General features: G+C 43.7%; 1 protein-coding gene across 3 annotated transcripts; it reads left to right on the top strand.

Moving 5' to 3' along the window:
- The first annotated feature begins 2,767 nt into the window (after positions 1–2,767).
- LOC307200134 (epididymal sperm-binding protein 1-like) lies at positions 2,768–22,941 on the top strand. 3 transcript variants are annotated; one of them, XM_079948533.1, is made up of 11 exons: positions 2,817–2,901; positions 7,358–7,538; positions 9,294–9,455; positions 13,205–13,351; positions 15,030–15,194; positions 16,752–16,916; positions 17,811–17,957; positions 19,532–19,735; positions 20,025–20,180; positions 20,386–20,447; positions 22,304–22,941. In XM_079948533.1, the coding sequence occupies exons 3-10, from the start codon at positions 9,389–9,391 to the stop codon at positions 20,415–20,417; spliced, it is 1,083 nt and encodes a 360-aa protein (XP_079804659.1). In that variant the 5' UTR covers positions 2,817–2,901; positions 7,358–7,538; positions 9,294–9,388; the 3' UTR covers positions 20,418–20,447; positions 22,304–22,941. The 3 variants fall into 3 exon arrangements, with proteins under 3 accessions (XP_079804658.1, XP_079804659.1, XP_079804660.1); XM_079948534.1 differs by having other exon boundaries at positions 7,358–7,509; XM_079948532.1 differs by lacking the exon at positions 7,358–7,538 and having other exon boundaries at positions 2,768–2,901.
- Positions 22,942–24,130: the final 1,189 nt, after the last annotated feature.

Here is a 24,130-nt window from a genome sequence, read left to right on the forward strand (position 1 = left end):
CTCCAAGTATTGGGAAGCTTTAGGAGCAATGCTACCAAGTTTTCCATTCGGTGGGAGACCACTGGGATTGTGAATTCAGCTGCTTCTTCAGAAGTGAGGTTGAAAGATATTCAGGGGTACAAGAACTGGGGGGATAGCGTGGAAAAAAGTTACCATCACCAGCCTGGCATCAGTTCTGGGTGAAATGTAACCTTGTATCTCCACCAACAATGAATTTCCTAAGGAGCTATTTAACACACCTTCTGTGACCTCATAAATGATTGGAGTCAGCCAATCAGGAATCAGTGGGTATAAGCACAGTGTGGCATGTTATGATGTCATAATCCAACAGCCAGTGTATAGGCATAACTGTAGACAGAGTAGGAAAGGCAGTTCCCTTTAACAATTTAACCTGTTTGTCTTGATTGGAACACATATGTAGCCAGTCTCAGGGGTGTAGTGTGGGGGATGCCAGAGAGGCCACGGTCCCTGGCACACAATTTTTGAGGGGGCATGAACCAGGTGCCCCTCATGTAGGCACCCCCAGTGCAGAACTGCTCAGTGCTTCTTACTGCCTGCCAAGGGCCGCATTAACTGGCTGGGCTCCCCTGCACGGGAGGGCAGGCAGCTCATCACAGCCCCACTTTGCTCTAGTGGGGGTGGGGTTGCTCTGGCAGCCTTGGCGTTGTGGGCTTGGCTGGCACACTCTGCCTGGCAGGTGCGCGTGCCCCAACTGCTAGCAATCAATGCTATGCCACTGGCCAGTCTATATGAAGGTAGTAGAAGTCACCCACTATTACAACATTTCAAATGCTTCCTTGATTTCATTCTTTAAAATAATAGCACCTGGTTTTCAGCAGCTTACTGCCTCTGATAGTGAAGGCAGAACATTGCCATCATGCCTAGTAGCTACTGAGAGTTAGACAAATTCATTAAGGATAAGGCTATCTTATAAATCCATTCAAGTTGCTGGCCATCACTACATCTCATGCGAGTGAATCAAATTATTTGATTATATGCTATGTGAATGAATACTTCATTTTTTTGTGTCCTGACTCTTCCAACATTCAGCTTCAGCACATGTTCCTGTGTTCTGATATTATAGAGAGATACACACTTTCTCACCTTTCTCTACTACTTCTGAGCAGACATGCTTAGGGTTTTTCTGACATGGAACCATTTCTTCACAACTTGCATAACCGGACTCTTATATTCCCATGACACCAGTTGACAGATCCTTGGAGAATGATGAAAAATTGAAAATCCTCCAAGAACTGGTCAGTGCCAGATCCCATCACTTCTGGCATTTACCACATCCTGGTAAACATTCAGTTATCACCTGGCACAGCAATTCAAAGTTCAGTTATGAAAGAGAACTAGTTACATAATTATGTGATCCGTGGGAGGGGGCATTGGGGAAGAAGGCCCATTTCTACAAAAAGTTGGGAAAGAGCCTCTTTTGTAGGAATCTTACCATGCCTCAAATATGCATGAGGGAGAAATTAATCCACTTTGAATTTTAAATCGAAATTACCTAGTATGCACTCTCTGGGGTAGGGTGCTTTTCTAATTGTTCTAATACATTTTATCCTGCACTGTAAATAGCAGGTTGTGGCAGGGTGGATTCAGATTGGTATAATGGTTTTGGTGGAAAGGATTAATAGAACTTTCCCTATTTAGAGTTTTGGATGGTGTGAGAGATCCAGTCACAGACCTCTGGGTTTCATCAGTGGTTTGGTTTATAATAGGGTCCCCAAATGCACACTGGTACATTATGGTCTTTACTGATCTTCTAAAAAACCAATAAAGAGTTGGGCTGCCAAATTTCCATAGTGAGGGCACCCCACCTTAACCCTCACCCAGGCCCTGTACCAGCCACTCCCCATGCCATCCATTGGTTGAGTGCAGTGGGGCAGCCTGTCAAACACACAAAGTCTGGCCCCATGAGGTGGAACCTTATGTTTTCAGAGTTCCAACTCTTGGGATGAGCCTATATATATTCGGACTGCAGATACAACCTCTAATACATGGACAGTGGTGTGGGGAGGGTGGTGTGAGTCACAATAGGAGGGATGGGGCGAGTGAGCCAGGTCCTCCTGCTCCTCTCAGTCATGAAATTATCACTGGTTGTTTTGGGTCACCTGTATAAGTCTTGTTATCACAACTTTTTCTGCATTAGTGAACAAAGACACCCTATCTTCCATAGAATTATCTACAAAAGTTACCGGTCAATTACCTTCTAAAAGTGGCTTTTGTTCTGTTTGACAGCAGTGATAAACCCTGTTTCAAGAGCTTCTTCGTAGGTAGTTAGGCCATGTTCCTTCTGAGAATTTAACTCTTCCCTCCTATGTATGCACTGACTCCCAAAAAGTGAGATAAAGCAGGTATCTTAGCAGTTAGGAAAACCTCCCATTTGCTCTCCAGTCCCACTGTACCTTAGTGCAGTTGAGTTATTTTTAATCTGAGGCAGAAATATCCTACAAACCTCTCTCCCTGTCTCTGGTTGTGAAAATACAACAGTAATAAAATTAAATAGGTAACAATTTGTTGCCCTTTCATAAACCTTAAAATCAGCTGCCCGAGGCAGGCACCTCACTAATGGTAGGGCTGGCCCTGGGTGTTCTTTAGGGTCTGGATATAGCACCCAATAAAACATACCATTCCCATAGGCTGGACAAACAATGAAACTTCTATACAATTGGTGGTTTTGTTCTAATGCATGATTGTATAACACACCATTCCCATTGGTTGGACAAACAATGGAACTTCTATATGATTGGTTGCTTTGCTCTAATGTGTGATTGGTTTGTGTAACAGCAAGGTTTGATTGGACAGTGGGGTTCTTGGGGCCAGTTGAACAGTTAGAAAATTCAGATGGAAAACATGGTGAACTTGCTGAGAGGTGTAAGAATCGGGGGAAAAGTGAGTAAGAAAGGCGCTGCTTCAGAAGTGCCTTTAAGTAATAATAATAACTCTGGGCAGCTCCCAACAGATTGAAAACAGAATAAAACATCAAACATTAAAAACTTCCCTAAACAAGGCTGCCTTCAGATGTCTTCTAAAAGTCAGATCGTTGTTTATTTCCTTGACATCTGATAGGAGGGCATTCCACAGGGCGGGTGCCACCACCGAGAAGGCCCTCTGCCTGGTTCCCTGTAACCTCACCTCTCACAGTGAGGGAACCGCCAGAAGGCCCTCGGAGCTGGACTTCAGTGTCTGGGCAGAACCATGGGGGTGAGTATTGTTATATTTATATTCTACTTTCCCCCTATGATCGCAGGGTAGAGTACTTGGTTCTCCCTTCTTTATCCTCACAGCAACCCTGTGAGGTAGGTAGGTAGTCTGAGAGATAGGGACTGGCCCAAATGAGCTTCAAGGTCACCCCAAATCCCACTGAATTCAAGGAGATTTGGGACTAAGTGGCATATGTATCATTTATATGCGTCATTTTTGGATTTGCGGCTTATCTTTTGAATGGTAAATAGCAGGCACAGCCGCTCCCCCTTCAAAAAATTAGAATCAGAACCACAGCATGTTGGGAGAGAGGGATTAATCCATTTTGCCCCTGCAATTGTCACAATAACAACAAAAAGGCTGTCCCAGAGGAATGCTTCAATTGATGTCAATCATGGTGTTGTTGTTGTTGTTTAGTCGTTTAGTCGTGTCCGACTCTTCGTGACCCCATGGACCAGAGCACGCCAGGCCCTCCTGTCTTCCACTGCCTCCTGCAGTTTGGTGAGACTCATGTTTGTATCTTCAAGTACACCGTCCAACCATCTCGTCCTCTGTCGTCCCCTTCTTCTTGTGCCCTCAATCCTTCCCAACATCAGGGTCTTTTCCAGGGAGTCTTCTCTTCTCACGAGGTGGCCAAAGTATTGGAGCCTCAGCTTCACGATCTGTCCTTCCAGTGAGCACCCAGGCTGATCTCCTTAAGAATGGATACGTTTGATCTTCTTGCAGTCCATGGGACTCTCAAGAGTCTCCTCCAGCACCATAATTCAAAAGCATCAATTCTTTGGCAATCAGCCTTCTTGATGGTCCAGCTCTCACTTCCATACATCACTACTGGGAAAACCATGGCTTTAACTATTCGGACCTTTGTTGGTAAGGTGATGTCTCTGCTTTTTAAGATGCTGTCTAGGTTTGCCATCGCCTTTCTCCCAAGGAGCAGGCGTCTTTTAATTTCGTGACTGCTGTCACCATCTGCAGTGATCATGGAGCCCAAGAAAGTAAAATATCTCACTGCCTCCATTTCTTCCCCTTCTATTTGCCAGGAGGTGGTGGGACCAGTGGCCATGATCTTCGTTTTTTTGATGTTGAGCTTCAGACCATATTTTGCGCTCTCCTCTTTCACCCTCATTAAAAGGTTCTTTAATTCCTCCTCACTTTCTGCCATCAAGGTTGTGTCATCTGTATATCTGAGGTTGTTGATATTTCTTCCGGCGATCTTAATTCCGGCTTGGGATTCATTCAGCCCAGCCTTTCGCATGATGAATTCTGCATATAAATTAAATAAGCAGGGAGACAATATACAGCCTTGCCGTACTCCTTTCCCAATTTTGAACCAATCAGTTTTTCCATATCCAGTTCTAACTGTAGCTTCTTGTCCCACATAGAGATTTCTCAGCAGACAGATGAGATGATCAGGCACTCCCATTTCTTTAAGAACTTGCCATAGTTTGCTGTGGTCGACACAGTCAAAGGCTTTTGCATAGTCAATGAAGCAGAAGTAGATGTCTTTCTGGAACTCTTTCTTCATAATCCAGCGCATGTTTGCAATTTGATCTCTGGTTCCTCTGCCCCTTCGAAATCCAGCTTGCACTTCTGGAAGTTCTCAATCCACATACAGTGGTGCCCCGCAAGACGAACGCCTCGCAAGACGGAAAACCCGCTAGACAAAAGGGTTTTCCGTTTTGGAGGCGCTTCGCTAAACGAATTTCTCTATGGGGTTGCTTCACAAGACGAAAAAATCTTGCGAGTTCCCGCGGGTTTTTTCCGCTTTCCCCCCCTTTTCCTAAGCTGCTAAGCCGCTTAACAGCTGATCCGCTGATAAGCCACTTAACAGCTGATCGCTAAAAGCCGCTAGACCGCTAATAGCGCTAATCCGCTAAGGTGTCAATGGGCTTGCTTCGCAAGATGAAAAAACCGCTAGACGAAGAGAATCGCGGAACGGATTCTTTTCGTCTTGCGAAGCACCACTGTACTGCTTAAGCCTGCCTTGTAGAATTTTAAGCATAACCTTGCTAGTGTGTGAAATGAGTGCAATTGTGTGGTAGCTGGAGCATTCTTTGGCTCTGCCCTTCTTTGGGATTGGGATGTAGACTGATCTCCAATCCTCTGGCTACTGCTGAGTTTTCCAAATTTGCTGGCATATTGAGTGTAGCACTCTAACAGCACCATCTTTTAAAATTTTAAATAGTTCAGCTGGAATATCATCACTTCCACTGGCCTTGTTATTAGCAGTGCTTTCTAAGGCCCATTTGACTTCACTCTCCAGAATGTCTGGCTCAAGGTCAGCAACCCCACTACCTGGGGTGTACGAGACATCAATTTCTTTCTGGTATAGTTCCTCTGTGTATTCTTGCCACCTCTTCTTGATGTCTTTTGCTTCTGTTAGGTCCTTTCCACTTTTGTCTTTTATTATGGAAATCTTTGTACGAAATGTTCCTTTCATATCTCCAATTTTCTTGAACAGTTGTCGGTTTTCCCCCATTCTATTGTTTTCCTGTATTTCTTTGCATCGCTTGTTTAAGAAGGCCTTCTTGTCTCTCCTTGCTATTTTTTGGAAATTTGCATTCAATTTCCTGTATCTTTCACTATCTCCCTCGCATTTTGCTTGCCTTCTCTCCCCCGCTATTTGTAAGGCCTCATTGGACAGCCACTTTGCTTTCTTGCATTTCCTTTTCATTGGGATGGTTTTAGTTGCTGCCTCTTGTATAATGTTATGAGCCTCCATCCATAGTTCTTCAGGCACTCTGTCCAGCAAATCTAAATCCTTAAACCTGTTCCTCACTTCCACTGTGTATTCATAAGGGATTTGACTTAGATTGTATCTTACTGGCCCAGTGGTTTTTCCTACTTTCTTCAGTTTAAGCTATAAGAAGCTGATGATCTGAGCCACAGTCAGCTCCAGGTCTTGTTTTTGCTGACTGTATAGAGCTTCTCCATCTTTGGCTGCAGAGAATATAATCAATCTGATTTTGATGCTGCCCATCTGGTGATGTCCATGTGTAGAGTCCTCTCTTGTTTTGTTGGAAAAGAGTGTTTGTGATAACCAGCTTGTTCTCTTGGCAGAACTCTATTAGCCTTTGCCCTGCTTCGTTTTGAACTCTAAGGCCAAACTTGCCAGTTGTTCCTTTTATCTCCTGACTCCCTACTTTAGCATTCCAATCCCCTATAATGAGAAGAACATCCTTCTTTGGTGTCATTTCTATGAAGTGTTGTAAGTCTTCATAGAATTGGTCAATTTCAGTTTCTTCAGCACCAGTGGTTGGTGCATAAACTTGGATTACTGTGATGTTAAAAGGTCTGCCTTGGATTCGTATCGAGATCATTCTATCATTTTTGAGATTGCATCCCAGTACAGCCTTTGCCACTCTTTTGTTGACTATGAGGGCCACTCCATTTCTTTTACGGGATTCTTGCCCACAGTAGTAGATGTGATGGTCATCTGAACTTAATTCTCCCATTCCCGTCCATTTTAGTTCACTGAAGCCCAGGATGTCAATATTTATTCTTGCCATCTCATTTTTGACCACATCCAACTTACCAAGGTTCATGGTTCTTACATTCCAGGTTTCTATGCAATATTTTTCTTTACAGCATTGGACTTTCCTTTCGCTTCCAGGCATATCCGCAACTGAGCTTCCTTTCGGCTTTGGCCCAGCTGCTTCATCAGCTCTGAATCTACTTGTACTTGTTCTCTGCTCTTCCTCAGTAGCATGTTGGGTGCCTCCCGACCTGAGGGGCTCATCTTCCAGTGTCATAACTTTTATATGCCTGTTGTCTTTGTCCATGGAGTTTTCTTGGCAGGGATACTGGAGTGGCTTGCCGGTTCCTGCTCCAGGTGGATCACGTTTGGTCAAAACTCTCCACTATGACCTGTCCATCTTGGGTGCCCTGCTCGGCATAGCTCATAGCTTCTCTGAGTTATTCAAGCCCCTTCACCACGGCAAGGCAGTGATCCATGAAGGGGGTCAATCATGGTAATGGAAAATTAATAACAAAACCTTGGACTAAGTGACCAGTATATACATATTATTTCATAATAATTAAGGACTTTAATAGTACACTGTTGCTCTTTGCAACCATCATTACTAACCTTGAGTGAGCTTGTGGGGGGCAGAGGAATAAATTCTCTGTTTTGGGACTCTCACAGTAGATTTGGCAGATTGCTTTGGAAAGGGCAATGAAGAGATAACAGGAACTTGAAGAGTTTATTTCCGTGGCCACCTCACCCAATGATACCTGTTGCCTGGTAGGAAGGAAGACAAAACAAGCATCAGTCAGACACCAGTTCTCCAGCGCATGGTATTACCTGAAGCAGGTGGCAGAGTGAGGTGATGAGCAGTTGTGAAGTGTTAAGAGGACAGAGTTGTGTGTGTCACATGGCCTGGACGATGGTGGAGGTCTTTGGGAACTGAGTGGGGATGGAAGCACTGGGAGGGAAGGCAACGCAACAATGATAGGGCTGGAGGTCAGTGGTGGAGCACCTGTCTTTGCATGTAGAAGGTCCCAAGTACAACCCCTGGCATATCCAGGTAGGTAGTACAGTTTGAGTCAGTATATGGTAGCTTTTTCCATTCCCAGTGATAGCAGCAGGAGGGAAACCCAAGAGTGATCTGGCTGGGTGCCAGGCAGAGTTTCTCTTAGGCTTCTCTCCCATCTGGCATGGACACTTCTCAGTTCTAACTGAGAAGATGCGCCAAGCACAATCTTGCACTTAGAGGGTCCTTCAGCCTTGGAAAGCAAGGAAGTGGACCTCCATGGCCAATGGGGAGATGAGTAACGGCGTCATGGCAAAGCAGGGAGAATGTAGCCCCAGATCAAAGGAGTTGCCCATCCTTGTTAACTTTTCCTTTTACCCTCTGCTATGCCTATAAGGTAGCTAAAGAGGGATTTCCCCACATCACTCAGTCTCACCAAGGAGGTAAGTGGTCATGAACAACCTAGCATGAGCCAAGTGGGAAGAACATAGAGTACCCCTCTGGAGATGCAATGAGGTTGAGAGTATGTTCTTTCATATGTGATGGACCTGTAAAAGGGTTAAAGAGTATTGGGAAATAATTTATAATGAACTGGAAAAAAAATGTTTAAAAGCACTTTTCCAAGAAAACCAGAGTCCTTTTCGTTGAGGATAATTCAGATGGAAATTCCCAGGCGTCAAAATGGTTATTTATGTATGCTACTACTTCGGCCTGTGTTTTTGTTAGCCCCTAAATGGAAAATGAGTGAGTTCCCAACTGAAGAAGAATGGCAACTTAAACTGATGGAATATGTGCAGCTTGTGGACCTAACGTATGGAATAAGAGAACAAGAAGAACATACATTTAAAGAAGATTGGAAAATGTTTATTGAATATATGAGGCGAAATTGTGTACACCTGAAAACAAGGGCAGCATTAAGATAAATTCAACTGTGTAAATAAGTTTTGATGGATGTAATAATGGAACACTGAATGGTTTAGTTTATGTAAAATATGCAGGGATTTATGTTATGCAAAATGAACTATGGAAAGAGAAGAAGGGAAGTCACTGATATTTTAAGGCTGTTTAAATGAATATTTAAAAATGTAAAACAGATAATTAAATAAAAATTATATATATATAATATATGAAAGATCATACAGTGTTCCTGCTTTTAGGAGCACCAGTGTCTTTTACTTTAAGGCAGCATTTCCATCTTCTTTAAAAATAAGCTCTTATGCTTTCAGTAGAAACTGCCAGGTCACAATGAAAGGGCCAACAAATACTGCAGACAGGACAAACAGCACTCACTGGCCATACACCGCCTAATAAAATTTCAGCTGCCCTTGAAACACTGGCTAGATCAGCAGCAATTTCCAAGTCATCGTGTTTAGCTCTCAGGGATGAAAACTTCACTTGTTAGTTTCAGTCTGTGTAGCCTCTGTTAAAGAGATAGGAGCAGGCAATGACTATTTTCTTTCCTTTAGCCATTTGGCAATCCCGAGCAAAAGCTTTGTCCCGTACTGTATCAGCTCGTGCAGAAGTGAAGCGAAAATGGGAGTGGTCTAATGCTGTTTGAAAAGGTCAGGTTTAACATAGCAGGGTTTTGAACATCTCCTTCTGTTATAGTTGTGGGAGGAAGATGTGGCCAGGCAGGGCCTATATAAAGAGTAAGCATGATGTGGTTTCTTCACGCCTGTCAAATTCCCTGACTGAGAGTAGAGATGGCTCCTGTCATAGCTTTCCTCGCATGCACCTGGGCTCTGCTGCCACTACTTGTGGCATCTGAAGGTAAGAACCATTCCACCTGTCAATTCTCTGGCCCCCTGGGTTGGTGTGTGTGTCATTTTACTTTCTTATTTATTTAATGAGATTTATATACCACTTAATCATGAAAGCCTCTAAGTGGTTTACATAAAATATGCATTATTATTATTGATAAAATCAATACTAAAAATAAGCCACCCTATTCCCCCCATAAAGCCAAGAGTTTTAAAAAATATGCATTATGAAACACATATTATCGTATTTTTCCATGTATAACACGCCCCTGTGTATAAGACGCCACCTATTTTTTGGGACTCAAAATTAAGCAAAATGCACTATACACTATCCATGTATAAGACGACACCTTCTTTTAAACTTCAAGAATGTAGGAAAATATATAGTCTTATACTCAGAAAAATATGTATATATTTGTTGTTGTTGTTTAGTCGTTTAGTCGTGACCGACTCTTCGTGACCCCATGGACTAGAGCACGCCAGGCACTCCTGGCTTCCACTGCCTCCTGCAGGTTGGTCAGACTCATGTTTGTAGCTTCGAGAACGCTGTCCAACCATCTCGTCCTCTGACGTCCCCTTCTTCTTGTGCCCTCAATCCTTCCCAACATCAGGGTCTTTTCCAGGGAGTCTTCTCTTCTCATGAGGTGGCCAAAGTATTGGAGCCTCAGCTTCACGATCTGTCCTTCCAGTGAGCATTCAGGGCTGATCTCCTTAAGAATGGATACATTTGATCTTCTTGCAGTCCATGGGACTCTCAAGAGTCTCCTCCAGCACCATAATTCAAAAGCATCAATTCTTTGGCAATCAGCCTTCTTGATGGTCCAGCTCTCACTTCCATACATCACTACTGGGAAAACCATGGCTTTAACTATTCGGACCTTTGTTGGTAAGGTGATGTCTCTGCTTTTTAAGATGCTGTCTAGGTTTGCCATCGCCTTTCTCCCAAGGAGCAGGCGTCTTTTAATTTCGTGACTGCTGTCACCATCTGCAGTGATCATGGAGCCCAAGAAAGTAAAATCTCTCACTGCGCCCATTTCTTCCCCTTCTATTTGCCAGGAGGTGATGGGACCAGTGGCCATGATCTTCGTTTTTTTGATGTTGAGCTTCAGACCATATTTTGCGCTCTCCTCTTTCACCCTCATTAAAAGGTTCTTTAATTCCTCCTCACTTTCTGCCATCAAGGTTGTGTCATCTGTATATCTGAGGTTGTTGATATTTCTTCTGGTGATCTTAATTCCGGCTAGGGATTCATCCAGCCCAGCCTTTCGCATGATGAATTCGGCATATAAATTAAATAAGCAGGGAGACAATATACAGCCTTGCCGTACTCCTTTCCCAATTTTGAACCAATCAGTTTTTCCATATCCAGTTCTAACTGTAGCTTCTTGTCCCACATAGAGATTTCTCAGCAGACAGATGAGGTGATCAGGCACTCCTATTTCTTTAAGAACTTGCCATAGTTTGCTGTGGTCGACACAGTCAAAGGCTTTTGCATAGTCAATGAAGCAGAAGTAGATGTCTTTCTGGAACTCTCTAAGCTTTCTCCATAATCCAGCGCATGTTTGCAATTTGGTCTCTGGTTCCTCTGCCCTTTCGAAATCCAGCTTGCACTTCTGGAAGTTCTTGATCCACATACTGCTTAAGCCTGCCTTGTAGAATTTTAAGCATAACCTTGCTAGTGTGTGAAATGAGTGCAATTGTGCGGTAGTTGGAGCATTCTTTGGCACTGCCCTTCTTTAGGATTGGGATGTAGACTGATCTTCTCCAATCCTCTGGTCACTGCTGAGTTTTCCAAATTTGCTGGCATACTGAGTGTAGCATCCTAACAGCACCATTTTTAAAATTTTAAATAGTTCAGCTGGAATATCATCACTTCCACTGGCCTTTTTATTAGCAGTGCTTTCTAAGGCCCATTTGACTCCACTCTCCAGGATGTCTGGCTCAAGGTCAGCAACCACACTACCTGGGGTATACGAGACATCCATTTCTTTCTGGTATAGTCCTCTCTTGTGTTGTTGGAAAAGAGTGTTTGTGATAACCAGCTTGTTCTCTTGGCAGAACTCTATTAGCCTTTGCCCTGCTTCGTTTTGAACTCCAAGGCCAAACTTGCCAGTTGTTCCTTTTATCTCCTGACTCCCTACTTTAGCATTCCAATCCCCTATAATGAGAAGAACATCCTTCTTTGGTGTCATTTCTATGAGGTGTTGTAAGTCTTCATAGAATTGGTCAATTTCAGTTTCTTCAGCACCAGTGGTTGGTGCATAAACTTGGATTACTGTGATGTTAAAAGGTCTGCCTTGGATTCGTATCAAGATCATTCTATTATTTTTGAGATTGCATCCCAGTACAGCCTTTGCCACTCTTTTGTTGACTATGAGGGCCACTCCATTTCTTTTACGGGATTCTTGCCCACAGTAGTAGATGTGATGGTCATCCAAACTTAATTCTCCCATTCCCGTCCATTTTAGTTCACTGATGCCCAGGATGTTAATATTTATTCTTGCCATCTCATTTTTGACCACATCCAACTTACCAAGGTTCATGGTTCTTACATTCCAGGTTCCTATGCAATATTTTTCTTTACAACATTGGACTTTCCTTATATATATGTATATATTACATCATATCAAATGGGATTACCTGTATGGGCAGACTTGCTTAAGCAATTTTTTTTTTAAAAAGCTGGCATCAAAAAGCGTACAGCAAAGGTGCCTAATATCATGGATCTAGTTACAGATTTGAATAAGTATGCATGCAAGCAAAAGCTCATACCAATAACAAACTTAGTTGGTCTCTAAGGTGCTGCTGGAATGAATTTTTTTATTTAATATCACCGAGTCCTACTTTCAACAAATCCCTTGCAGTTGATTTTAGCTTTAATAGTTAATCTTTTATTTTTGCATTCAATATTAAAACACACAAATTGACATATTGAAAAATGACAGATTACTGGTAATTACATAACTAGTAATGTTATCATAATCGGGCATGCTGAGGAAATAAGTAATTTGCCATCCAAATAAAACACCATGTCTCTGCCCGCCCCCCCAATTCCACATCTTAATTTGATCCATACATCAAATAAAGCTCTCTGCAACTCAGGTCCTCATGTTCCACCCAGTATTTTACAAAGGAGCCCCATATTAAATAAAAGTGATATTTCCTTCTTCCAAGAAAAGGGGGTTCTCCTTATTTATTGAAACCTGCACAGTAGCAAACAATGTTCCTAGATTTTAGCCATTTAATCACTGACATTTTTTAATACTGAAAGCAAAGCAAAGCAAAGCAAAACAGAAGCACCTGGGTCAAAATAAATTCTGGCAAAGTTGATTGATTTTTTTTGCTCCCACACCCAAATGAAACGCAGGAGACACAAGTGGAGGAAAGGTTATATATAACAAGTAGTTTAACCAAATTAACCAAATTAATAAAGTATGCTGCTGTTGAATGCTCCCCTGCAGTGTGCATGCCAGGCCCTAAAAGGGTCCATAGTGCACCATGCATTTTTGTACACATTATTCAGTTAGAGAATTCCACTGCAAAATTTGGAGACGTGAGAATTTTGAAGGCACATTGTTTTGAAAAGTGCGAATTTGGTAGATTTGCCTTTAAATGCGAACTGAATCAAACCTAGCTCCTGGACACCCAAGGAACATCCATGACAGATGGCCATCTTTTCTGTATTTTTCTTTTCACACAGTTTCTGCTGAGTGTGGTGCAACTTTCCTTATTTTTCCTTTTCCTTTGTCTCCCTTCCAGCCCCTCCAGGCTGTGTTCTCCCCTTCCTTTTCAATGGCAGATACTACTCTTCGTGCACCACTGATGGCAACCCTGACCAACAGCTGTGGTGTGCCACAACTGAAAACCATGACAAGGATCGTAAATGGAAGCCATGTGCTCTCAAAGGTGAGAGGCATACAGTCCTTCTGGTAACATTCATTTGCGTGTTAATCTGTCGTCCTGCAGACTATGTTTCTTTACATACTGAAGTGTTCTATGAGTTGAAATCAATTCAAAAAGGTCCTAGCAGGGCTGGCCTGCTCATGAGGTAGACAGAAGCAGCAACCTCAGGCAGTGGAATCCAATGGGGGTGGCAATCCTATGGCTAGCAAGCATTACCAGCAGGCCAGTGGGACAGGGATTCCCCTCACTCTACCACCACCACCTCTCCCTCCTCCTCTTAAAGATGTTATTCCATTTTCTGAGCTTGCAAAAAGTCCTCTTGCACCATCCTAAAGGGAGTTCTAATCCTCACAATGCCCAGGAATGCTCATTGCCCCCTCTTCAAATTAGCTCCTTTGGGCAGTTGCCCATTTGCCCTCTTGTAAATATTCCTCTGATGGAACATTAGTTCTGATCTGTTTGTGGGGAGGTTATACAACAGCAAGCATTCATGCTGATTTGCTTGCACAACATTTACAGTGGTACCTCGGGTTACATATGCTTCAGGTTACATACGCTTCAGGTTACAGACTCTGCTAACCCAGAAATAGTGCTTCAGGTTAAGAACTTTGCTTCAGGATGAGAACAGAAATCGTGCTCCGGCGGTGCGGTGGCAGCAGGAGGCCCCATTAGCTAAAGTGGTGCTTCAGGTTAAGAACAGTTTCAGGGTAAGTACGGACCTCCGGAACGAATTAAGTACTTAACCCAAGGTACCACTGTATATGTCTTACCATTAGACATTTGTTTATCCCAGACTGTTCAAGGCATTTCTCTGCCACTTTACTACTTGTAAAAGTATGTATGTATGTATGTATGTATTTTAAAGTGGCTTTAAGCTACTTCAACTGTGCAAACCTGAATTCCTGATGTGGACATGAATCCCTCCTGCAAGATATTTTGCTCTGGAGGTGACCAAAAAGATTAACAAAGTTCATTACAGTCTCAATCTCATCCTATTGTTAAGAAGAGCAGCAGGGAGTGATTAACCATCTTCCTACTCCAAATTGCTCACCATTAGCTGTTTTCCCCTCTTGCAGTGTTGATACTGCATATTGACCCATGCAAACATGTTTGAACGTGTGTGTGTTTGTGTGTGTGTGTAGGCAATATGGAGATAGGGGTCAACATACTCTATCACTGCTTTTCTGCTCTCAGTCACTCTACTCAAATGTGCCTCCCCCAGTAAATGGGCAATGACACATTTATACTTTCGTGTAACATATAGTAACCCTCTGACCTCCCCATTCAGGAAGTAAATAGGTTTAATTCTTGTTAATGATACATATCTGTGACAACCCCCAGAGGCAGTGTCTATATAGGCACTATGTGTCTTTGCCTGAGTGGTTGGAATTCAATCCCAGCAGGGAAAGGAAATGGGGTTTGGTGGTGGGCAGTTGATCAGCAGCATATACAGATCCTGAAGCCTTTGTCTGCCTGGTTTGATTTGTCTTACCTACCTGTCAAAATAGCCCACAGTGTTTGGGGCAGGTAAGAATCTGGCTGTTGGCTGCATCCAGTTCCCTGGCCCTGCGATAGGGTGTGACTATTTTTTTAAAAAAGGATAATATAAGAAGCAAGAAAACTGTTACTAATGATTTATTGGCATAAACATGCACAAACTCTGCTTTTGTCTTTTGCCTAGAATATGGAGGCAACTCGAATGGAGCAGAATGTGTTTTCCCCTTCAGCTACAAAGGCCATACTTACTACACCTGCACTAACAAATTCGAAATAAAAGGGCGCTACTGGTGTGCTACAACAGGAAGCTATGATAAGAACAAGAAATGGAGCTTCTGCGCTGACACCAGTATGTAAACTGGGGGCATGTTGGATTAGAAGCCAGGGTTGGGTTGCGTCACAGGGCTTGGAAGATGGTTGGTTGTAGATTAAGCACAATGAATGTTTTTTGGGGGTACACATTACTGAGAATATTCCCTTGTAAATTCCATTCTCTGCAAATGCTCTTTGTAAACTCTCCTTTCCAGTGCTTTGCTTTCACTTTGACATCAGCATCAGCATTGGCCAGGCAGTCACATTACAAAATGGAAGTGTGAAATTAAGGGTGTCAGAGCCACCCAAAATTAAACAGTTTTTTTCCATTTATTTTAGTGGGTGGATTACAGACCCTCCAAGTGTCACTATTTTCCAGGGAAAGTCCTAGATTTACAGAAGCCATTCTGGTTTTTTATTTGATCTGCTCCTGGAATGCCCCGCTTTTCCTTAGGGTGTCCCTATTTTCATTGGAGAAATGTTGGAGGGTTAGGCATATGTTTAATTTTCTCCCATTGGAATCAATGGAACATGAGCGGCAATCCTATACACACTGTTTTGGGAGTATTTTTCTTTATTTACTTAAAACATGTTTTACCCCATGCTTGATTGAATAGGGGTGTGTGGTAAAAGCTTTCAGAGTGGCTTGCAGCAGTCAATAGTCAGATTATCAGTGCGGAGCAGTGGCATTGCAGGGGGGGGGCAGTTTGCCCCAGATGCCATCCCTGGGGTGTGTGTGACGAACCCCCCGGTGGATCAATGCAGCGGCACTCACATCCCCCCTGCAGGGTGGATCAGTCCTGTGCCGGTCGCACTCCAGGCAGCGGATGCGATGGCGGGGGGTGATGGAGCCAATAGCTACACCCCGGTGCAGAGTCCCTGCAATTCTTTCTCTCCTTCTGCTGTACCAGAGTTGAGGATTCCACCTCCATCTGAGGGCCACATTCCCTTCTAGGTAACGTTCCCAGGGCCACATGGTAGTGATGAGAGGAGTCAGAAGGAAAAGTGAGCACAGCAAAGAATGTCCATATTACCTTACACTTACACAGCCCTCTCTGTCCTTCATTCAGTCATGCAAGAAGCGTTATCAGAGTTCAAGGACACATTCTAGCTATCCCAAAACACTCAAGGAGGGGTCAAAGCAGGGCTGGTGAGCAGTGAGACTAGGGAGGGAGTATGACCTGGGGAAAGGCCTGGGGGTGCATTCAGTCCCCAGCCCTGAAGTTCCCCAGCCTCGTTTTATAGTCTGATTGACCTAAAAGGGACTTACCTCTGAGCAGATATGCATAGACAGGGCTTCTTTTCAGCTGGAACGTGGTGGAACTCAGTTCTGGCACCTCTCAGGTGGGATCCATTGCCATTATAAGAGAACATGGGAGGCTTACATGGTGAGTTCTGGCACCTCTTCTTCTAGAAAAATAGCACTGTGCATAGGATAGCATTTTTAAAACTTTAGATGAATGGTGATGTGGGTAGTTGTTCCATGATTTAATCAGGCATAGGAATCTGATTGCTGAGTGCATTCAGCAGGACAAAGAAGCATTGTGGGTTATTAAGGAAGCCCCTCCTTCTCTCTCTTCTCCACTTCTTCCAGGACTAGATGCAAATTTAGCTACAGGGCCCTGCATATTCCCTTTCGTCTTCCAAGGCAAGTGGTACAAAGCTTGCACAACAGATGGGAGATTCGATGGGAAGCTCTGGTGCTCTCTTGTCACCAACTACGATGAAAATCCGACGTGGGCATACTGTGAACCCTCAAGTAAGCAAAATAGGGAAGAATGTGGGAAAGGCTGTTCAGGGTGACAGACCAGAAATGTTTCTCTTCCTTGTCCCAAATAAGGGCTGAACACCTGGCCATTATTATTATTATTATTATTATTATTATTATTATTATTATTGCATACCTGTCCTTCACTATGAAGTCCCAGGCCAGGTTAAAAGTAGGGTTGGTCCTCACAATATTGGCTGCATTCAGGAAGTACTTTATTCAACCCAATTAAACTGGAAAATCATGGGAGTTATGTGCTATAATTTTCCCCATGGTTTTTATGTAACACACTACCGCCACGCATGTGATGAAATCTGGGGCTGTATTTCTGAATCCAATTCTTTCCTGGCCTTGGGAGAAAAGAAGCACACATGAGGATTAAGGGCTGATGACCCGTCTGATGGCACACACTGCTGGGGGACACAATGTGAATGAGAACTAGTGCAACACGCAGTAATATCCCTCAGGAAGACACCGTTCCAAAACTCCACAGGTAATGCAGTGTACAAGGAATGTTGGGAAAGGGACAGAAGTGCCAACATTGTAAACAGGAAAACGAATACAATAATTCCCACATCTGAATGCACATTATATCTAAGGTGTCATTTTATAATAAAATCCTACTGCAATCAATGAGACAAATTCGTGACTTAAGTGGATTTCAGTGGTACCCGAGTACAACTGACATAACCTGGATTCAATCCATTTCATCTCTATCTATCTATCTATCTATCTATCTATCTATCTATCTATCATCTATCTATCTATCTATCTATCTATCTATCTATCTATCTGCAGAATTTGGCCAATTCCCCTTACAGCTGGCTAGCATGCACACAAAATGCAACGGAATATGACTCACCTCTCCACTCTGTTTCTCTTCAGAACCTGCCTCCTGCGTCTTTCCCTTCAAGTTTAGGAACAAGTCTTACTCCTCGTGCACCAAAGAAGGAAGTTTTGATGGGCAGCTGTGGTGTGCCACAACTCCAGACTATGACAAAGACAGCAGTTGGAAAGGATGTTCCCTCCAAGGTAGAGTCCTGAGCTGACTGCCTGGCTGCTGCCAGCTTCGCCTCCTATTTATGCGACTGGCCCCACCTCCAACAGTGCTAAATGACTGAGGTTTGGTGGGAACCTCCAAAGAATAGCACTGAGAGGCAGGCCAGCCCAAGCAGCCGGTAGGTCCCCAGGATCCTGCAAAGGGCGCCCACAGTGTAAGTTGTGAGCGCTCATTTTGGGCCTAGTTTGTGGTGCAAACCACCCTTTGATGAATATTCACCATGGCAGTGCAGAATCTAGCAACTGAGTATGTAACATCTGGGTTTTCATCTTGAAGTAGCAGGGAGGTATAAGGTTGTTCTGTACGACCTGGGAATTTATGTAGTATAGGCAAGATCAGGCATAGGCAAACACGGCCCTCCAGCTATTTTGGGACTACAATTCCCATCATCCCTGACCACTGGTCCTGTTAGCTAGGGATGATGGGAGTTGTAGTTCCAAAACATCTGGAGGGCCAAGTTTGCCTATGCCTGGACAACGTGAACCTAGCTTGTATATCTGTATAGTATTGGCAGTGAAAAAATACATGTTCTGTTGTTTCCAATTGCCCAGAGCCATATGGGCATTAGTCTGCTCCTTGTACGGTGTCTTCCTAAAGTGGCCTTCCTGGATGGTGACTCCGCAGATCACAGGATTTTAACTGAGTTTTAATTGGATATAATTGCAATCCCACAAAATGTAGCGATGACCACCAACGTGGCTGGCTTTAAAAAGGGGGTTAGACAAATTATGGAGAATAAGGCTCCCAGAGACTACCAGCTACAATGGCAGTGTTCCACCTCCAGTGCCTGTGTTTAGTAGCTGCTGTGAATCGGAAGTGGGGAGGTTCCTGTTGCACTCATTTCTTGTATGGGCTTCCCATAGGCATCTTGCTGGTCACTGTGAAAACAGGATCATAGAATCATAGAATCATAGAGTTGGAAGAGACCACAAGGGCCATCGAGTCCAACCCCCTGCCAAGCAGGAAATACCATCAGAGCACTCCTGACATATGGTTGTCAAGCCTCTGCTTAAAGACCTCCAAAGAAGGAGACTCCACCACACTCCTTGGCAGCAAATTCCACTGTCGAACAGCTCTTACTGTCAGGAAGTTCTTCCTAATGTTTAGGTGGAATCTTTTTTCTTGTAGTTTGGAACCATTGCTCCGTGTCCGCTTCTCTGGAGCAGCAGAAAATAACCTTTCTCCCTCCTCTATGTGACATCCTTTTATATATTTGAACATGGGTATCATATCACCCCTTAACCTCCTCTTCTCCAGGCTAAACATGCCCAGCTCCCTTAGCTGTTCCTCATAAGGCATCGTTTCCAGGCCTTTGACCATTTTGGTTGCCCTCCTCTGGACACGTTCCAGTTTGTCAGTGTCCTTCTTGAACTGTGGTGCCCAGAACTGGATGTTGGAGGAGGTGGGCCTTGGCCTAATTCATTAAGTGTCTGTCTCTATCTAGTCCTTGAATGCAGAGGCATTGCCCATATCCTTCATACAGTTCTCTTTGACAACACGACAAAACTCTACGGCATGTTATTTTTTGTGTCCCCCCTGTCTGCAGAGTATGGAGGGAACTCCAATGGCCAGCCCTGCTGGTTCCCTTTCACCTACAACAACCAGACATTTGATGCCTGCACCAATGAGGATGATGACGGCGAGAAGAATGGGGGATACTGGTGTTCCACTACTCCAAACTACGATGAGCAAAAGCTATGGAGCTTCTGTGCTGACACAAATTTGAGAAGTGGGGAAGTTTTATTACCAGGTTAGCAGAAAGCTGCCCAGGTGGGGGTGTAGGAGAAAGTTGGTTTCAGACATGCAGCCTGATCTTATGCATGTTTACTTGGAAGCCCATGCCGCCAAGCAGATTTTGATCCTAATGTGTTGAAGTAATATGCTGTAGGCTGCAATTCAATGCAGTTATTTGGGAGCAAATAACTTCTAAATAATCAGAAGTATTATTAAGATAGCTTCCTAGCCTCCTAATTCCTTTGCTAGAGGTGATCATCTCATGATTTTCTCTCACATTCCACTTCCAACCCTCATGGGACAAGATGGAGAATCTACGAAGAGCTGTGTCTTTCCTTTCACCTACAATGGCAAGTCTTACACAAGCTGTACATCAGTTGGGACAGTAAACTGGAAGTACTGGTGCTCTCTCACCAGCAACTATAATACAGATCGCCAGTGGAAATACTGCGAACCTTCAGGTAGGAATGAATCCTTCTTGGTGCTTCATAAAGTACTTTATAGTGGGCATGGGCAGCAAGAGCAACAGTGGAAGCGTCACAGATTAGAAAGCTTTCAGTTTTCCATTCTGTGCAGTTTTGTATCTATATTTAGGTTCCCCTGAAGTCCTGGTTTCCTTTTACAGCTTAAATCCCCCCCAACAAAACTTTACCTTATGTTCAACAGATTGGAAAAAACAAGAAGATTATCAGCCATAAAGACAAGCGAGACCAGCAACTATCAGTAAGGTAAATGTGTTTCATGTTTCCATGTCATTTTTATTTCTCTCTCAATCTGGGAACGTTTTTCAGCTTGAGGGACACATTCCCTTCTGGGCAACATTCCATAGACCACATGACAGTGGTGGGCGGGGCCAGGAGCATCTGTGGGTTCAGCAATAAATGCAAATTTTACCTCTGTACAGTAGGCTGGCTCCTTCACACTCACACCCTTCTCTATCCTCCTTCCCATCAACCAAGAAGCATTATCAGAGTCTGATGATACACTGGAGCCCAGCAAAAACATCCAAGGAAGGTGCAAAGCAGGGCTGGTGAGGGCTGTGTCTCACAAAGTGTGTGAGGCCTGGAGAGAGTCCTGAGGGCTACCGTATTTTTCGCTCTATAAGACACACCAGACCACAAGATGCACCTAGTTTTTGGAGGAGGAAAACAAGAAAAAAAAATTCTGAATCTCAGAAGCCAGAACAGCAAGAGGGATCGCTGCACAGTGAAAGCAGCAATCCCTCTTGCTGTTCTGGCTTCTGGGATAGCTGCGCAGCCTGCATTCGCTCCATAACACACACACACATTTCCCCTTACTTTTTAGGAGGGAAAAAGTGAGAATATAGAGCAAAAAATACGGTAAATAGAGAGTGTTCTGAGGTTCTCCACCCTTGCTTTGGGCCCTGTCTCTTTTAACATGCAATACTGCTTAGCACTTCAGTAGACAATGAATGATCAAGAGTTAATTTGGGGAAAAACTGGTGATGAGCAAACTTCCTTTCCCTTCACTTAGAATTAGGCTTAGCAAGTCAAGGTGATTCCTACCTCCCCAAGCCACATATAGATAACAGCTTGGTTTATTTTCCTAATTTGGACCTGGCCATGCTTCCAACCACACAAATAAGCACACAAAAGAGTCAGAATGCCTCTCTCATCAAGTGCCGGGGCAAGTGCCAGGAGCAGGTCAGTAATAAACATATGCAGAATCAGTGAACTTAACTCTTTATTCCAAGAAGCAAACAGCTCAGAGGCCAGGTCTAGTGAGCACATCAGCTCTTCCTGGTAGATCTTGCCCCAATGAGGCAGTTGTGAGAACTGAAGGTCCCCGTCTTCCCACAGTTGTCTAATCCTCCCCGCCCCCCCCAGATCCTTCCCAAGCAGTTTAAGACTTTCTTGATGTATGTGTGTCTCCTTTGCCCTGGGAGACCAGAGGGAAGGAGAGCTGGTCACAGCAGGAAGGGGAGACCCTTTGGCTTCTTAAGCAGCCTGCCTGATCTCTGCCTCTTTGACCTGCTCCTCTCTAGCTTCTGCTTCTGGCCTGCTGTCTGCTACAGACTCTTTCTGCTCAATAAATCCTGTCACCTCTTCAGCTTCCAACATCTCCTCCTCCCATTCTTCTCTCTTTTCTCCCTCTGATCACTCATCATCATCCCACCACCACTCCCCTGGCTCCAAACCTTCTTCCCTTAGGGGTTCCCCAGCTAGTGCCTCCCACCACTCCTCTACACCCAGCCTCCCCATGGCATCAAGACACACTGACTTGCACCCTCTTCTTTTTCTGGTTACCAAGTGACAGTTCTGGAAACCTTTCTGTAAGACCTTTTCTCCTTGGCTCCTTCAAGGCCAAGTAGCAACACCCCAGGCACCGATAATTCTGTGAAATGCAGTTTCCTATGTTGCACGAATACTTAATGCACATACTGGGTACTCTGGAAACGACATGCCTCAGGGCTCCTTATGCCTGAGAATGCTGCCCTTTGGAGTATTCATGAAATCAGCTCATGAACCCTTTGCCTTCTAGCTTTATTGGACTTGCTACATGCCTATTGGCTCTGACTTTAGGTGTTGTTGGTAACTAACCAGCATGTATCTTTTCCCACCAGATTACCAAAACCAATCAACCAATATATTGGACATCTGTGATTCCCACTACACTGTTTCACTAGTGGAAAGTGGCTAGTTTTCATCTGGGCCTATCCTGTTTCCACCTATGCTACAACTATGGATAAAGTCTCTGACACACTGCAGCTGCTCTTCATCCCTGGCCTAGGATTCTGCTAGGGACCCAGTCTCTGAAGATGTTTTACCTTCATCACCAATGAATAGCAGTTCAGAAGCACCACCAGAATATCTAACACTGCCATCACTTTCATCCTAGATTTCATCACTGATACACAAACTCCTCCCCCGTCCTTTACTCACATGATGAGCAGCTCTGTGCTCAGTTGCTGAAAAACAAAATTTATTTTTCTCTTGTCTGACAGCTGTAGTCTTTTGGATTATACACATGGTAGCCTAAGTCATATAAAAGCATTTTAATTAAAATTAGTAATTTAAATCAAGCAGTAATATAATTGTGCATTTTCTGTACGGCCATGATTTCACTCCCTTAACAATGAACATATGGGTTCGCATCTGGGTTATCATTAATCATCTACAGATTATTATGGTTGGGCAGAAGAGTGTAAATAGGGTAGGCCTGGTGAAATGTTAGAAGCTGGAGTGGTGTGAATAGACAAGGGAGAAAAAAGAAGGGAGTACTGCCTACAGCATCTCCTCCCCTATAGCTGCTATTCTCTAGCCTCTGCTAATTGGAATAAACAGTTTGAAGGAAAAGGGTTCATTTGGGATCAAATCTGAAATATTTAAATTTTGCTATATAAAGGGAGGGTGTACTGTGTAATCTAGCTAGCATGAAATGAACACTATTATCAAGAACTGATGAGGCTGCTCTGTTCTGGGCACCTATATAATTGACCTCTGTGTACCATTGCATAGTTTACATTTTGATGACAAGATGATGTGTGAGTGATGTTACAGATGTGCACAAGAAATGTGCAACTTTGAGATGATTGTGGGTGGATGATTGACCTGGGTTATTGTAAATGTGTCCTCCTGTAATGCTAAGTGGTTTATTTCACCTGAATACTTAATAAAGTCTACCCTTGCAAATTCACAATAGAGTAGCTTTGTGAACCACCAAGACAGAGAAGCTATGAATGAAGTGGAAAAACTCTGACGCTGGGAGCTTCATTCCTGTCAGTATTTTTCTATGGGTAGCCAACATGGTGCCATCCGGATATTGTTGGTCTACAATTCTCATCAGCTAGAGCCAGTGTGCTTGATGGTCAGGGAAAATGGGAGTTGTTGTCAACAACAGGCTACTCCTGATCTAGTCTCACTTTAGTTCCTACAATATGCCTGCAGACTCCTAGTTTACCCTCTTCAGCTCCAGTGTGCATGCTCACAATGTCTGTTCCTCTGTTTGCAGAAAGCTGGTTCTGCTTACTGTTTCTCATTCTCCAGCAAATGTTTGGGGGATTGGAACCTTTACGTGTTGAATCCCTTAATGGGGATGCAATTAAAGAGAGGGAAAAGAGATTTCTTTCTGCTCCCAGAGTATGCAAGGTAGTGTGATCAATAACTGCATTCTCTACCAAATGTTAGAACCCAGTTTGGAAGTTGGAACTGAACTGGAAACTTTGTTTGAAGGGGGGGGGGGACAGCACAAAGTGGCTACAAGAACCTGAACACTGAGCCTGGTACCCAAGCTCGTGCAGAGATCAAACTCTTATTTCTTAGTGTCTGACTTGTACGCCTTTTTGCGGTGTGTATAGATGAACAATTCTTTTAAAAAATAAAAAATGACCATTTATCTACATCCCACCTAATGGTTGGTGAAAACATCAATTTCAATTTCTCCTTTTCCC

Source organism: Podarcis cretensis (assembly GCF_951804945.1).
Source record: "Podarcis cretensis genome assembly, chromosome: 13".
NCBI lineage: Eukaryota > Metazoa > Chordata > Lepidosauria > Squamata > Lacertidae > Podarcis > Podarcis cretensis.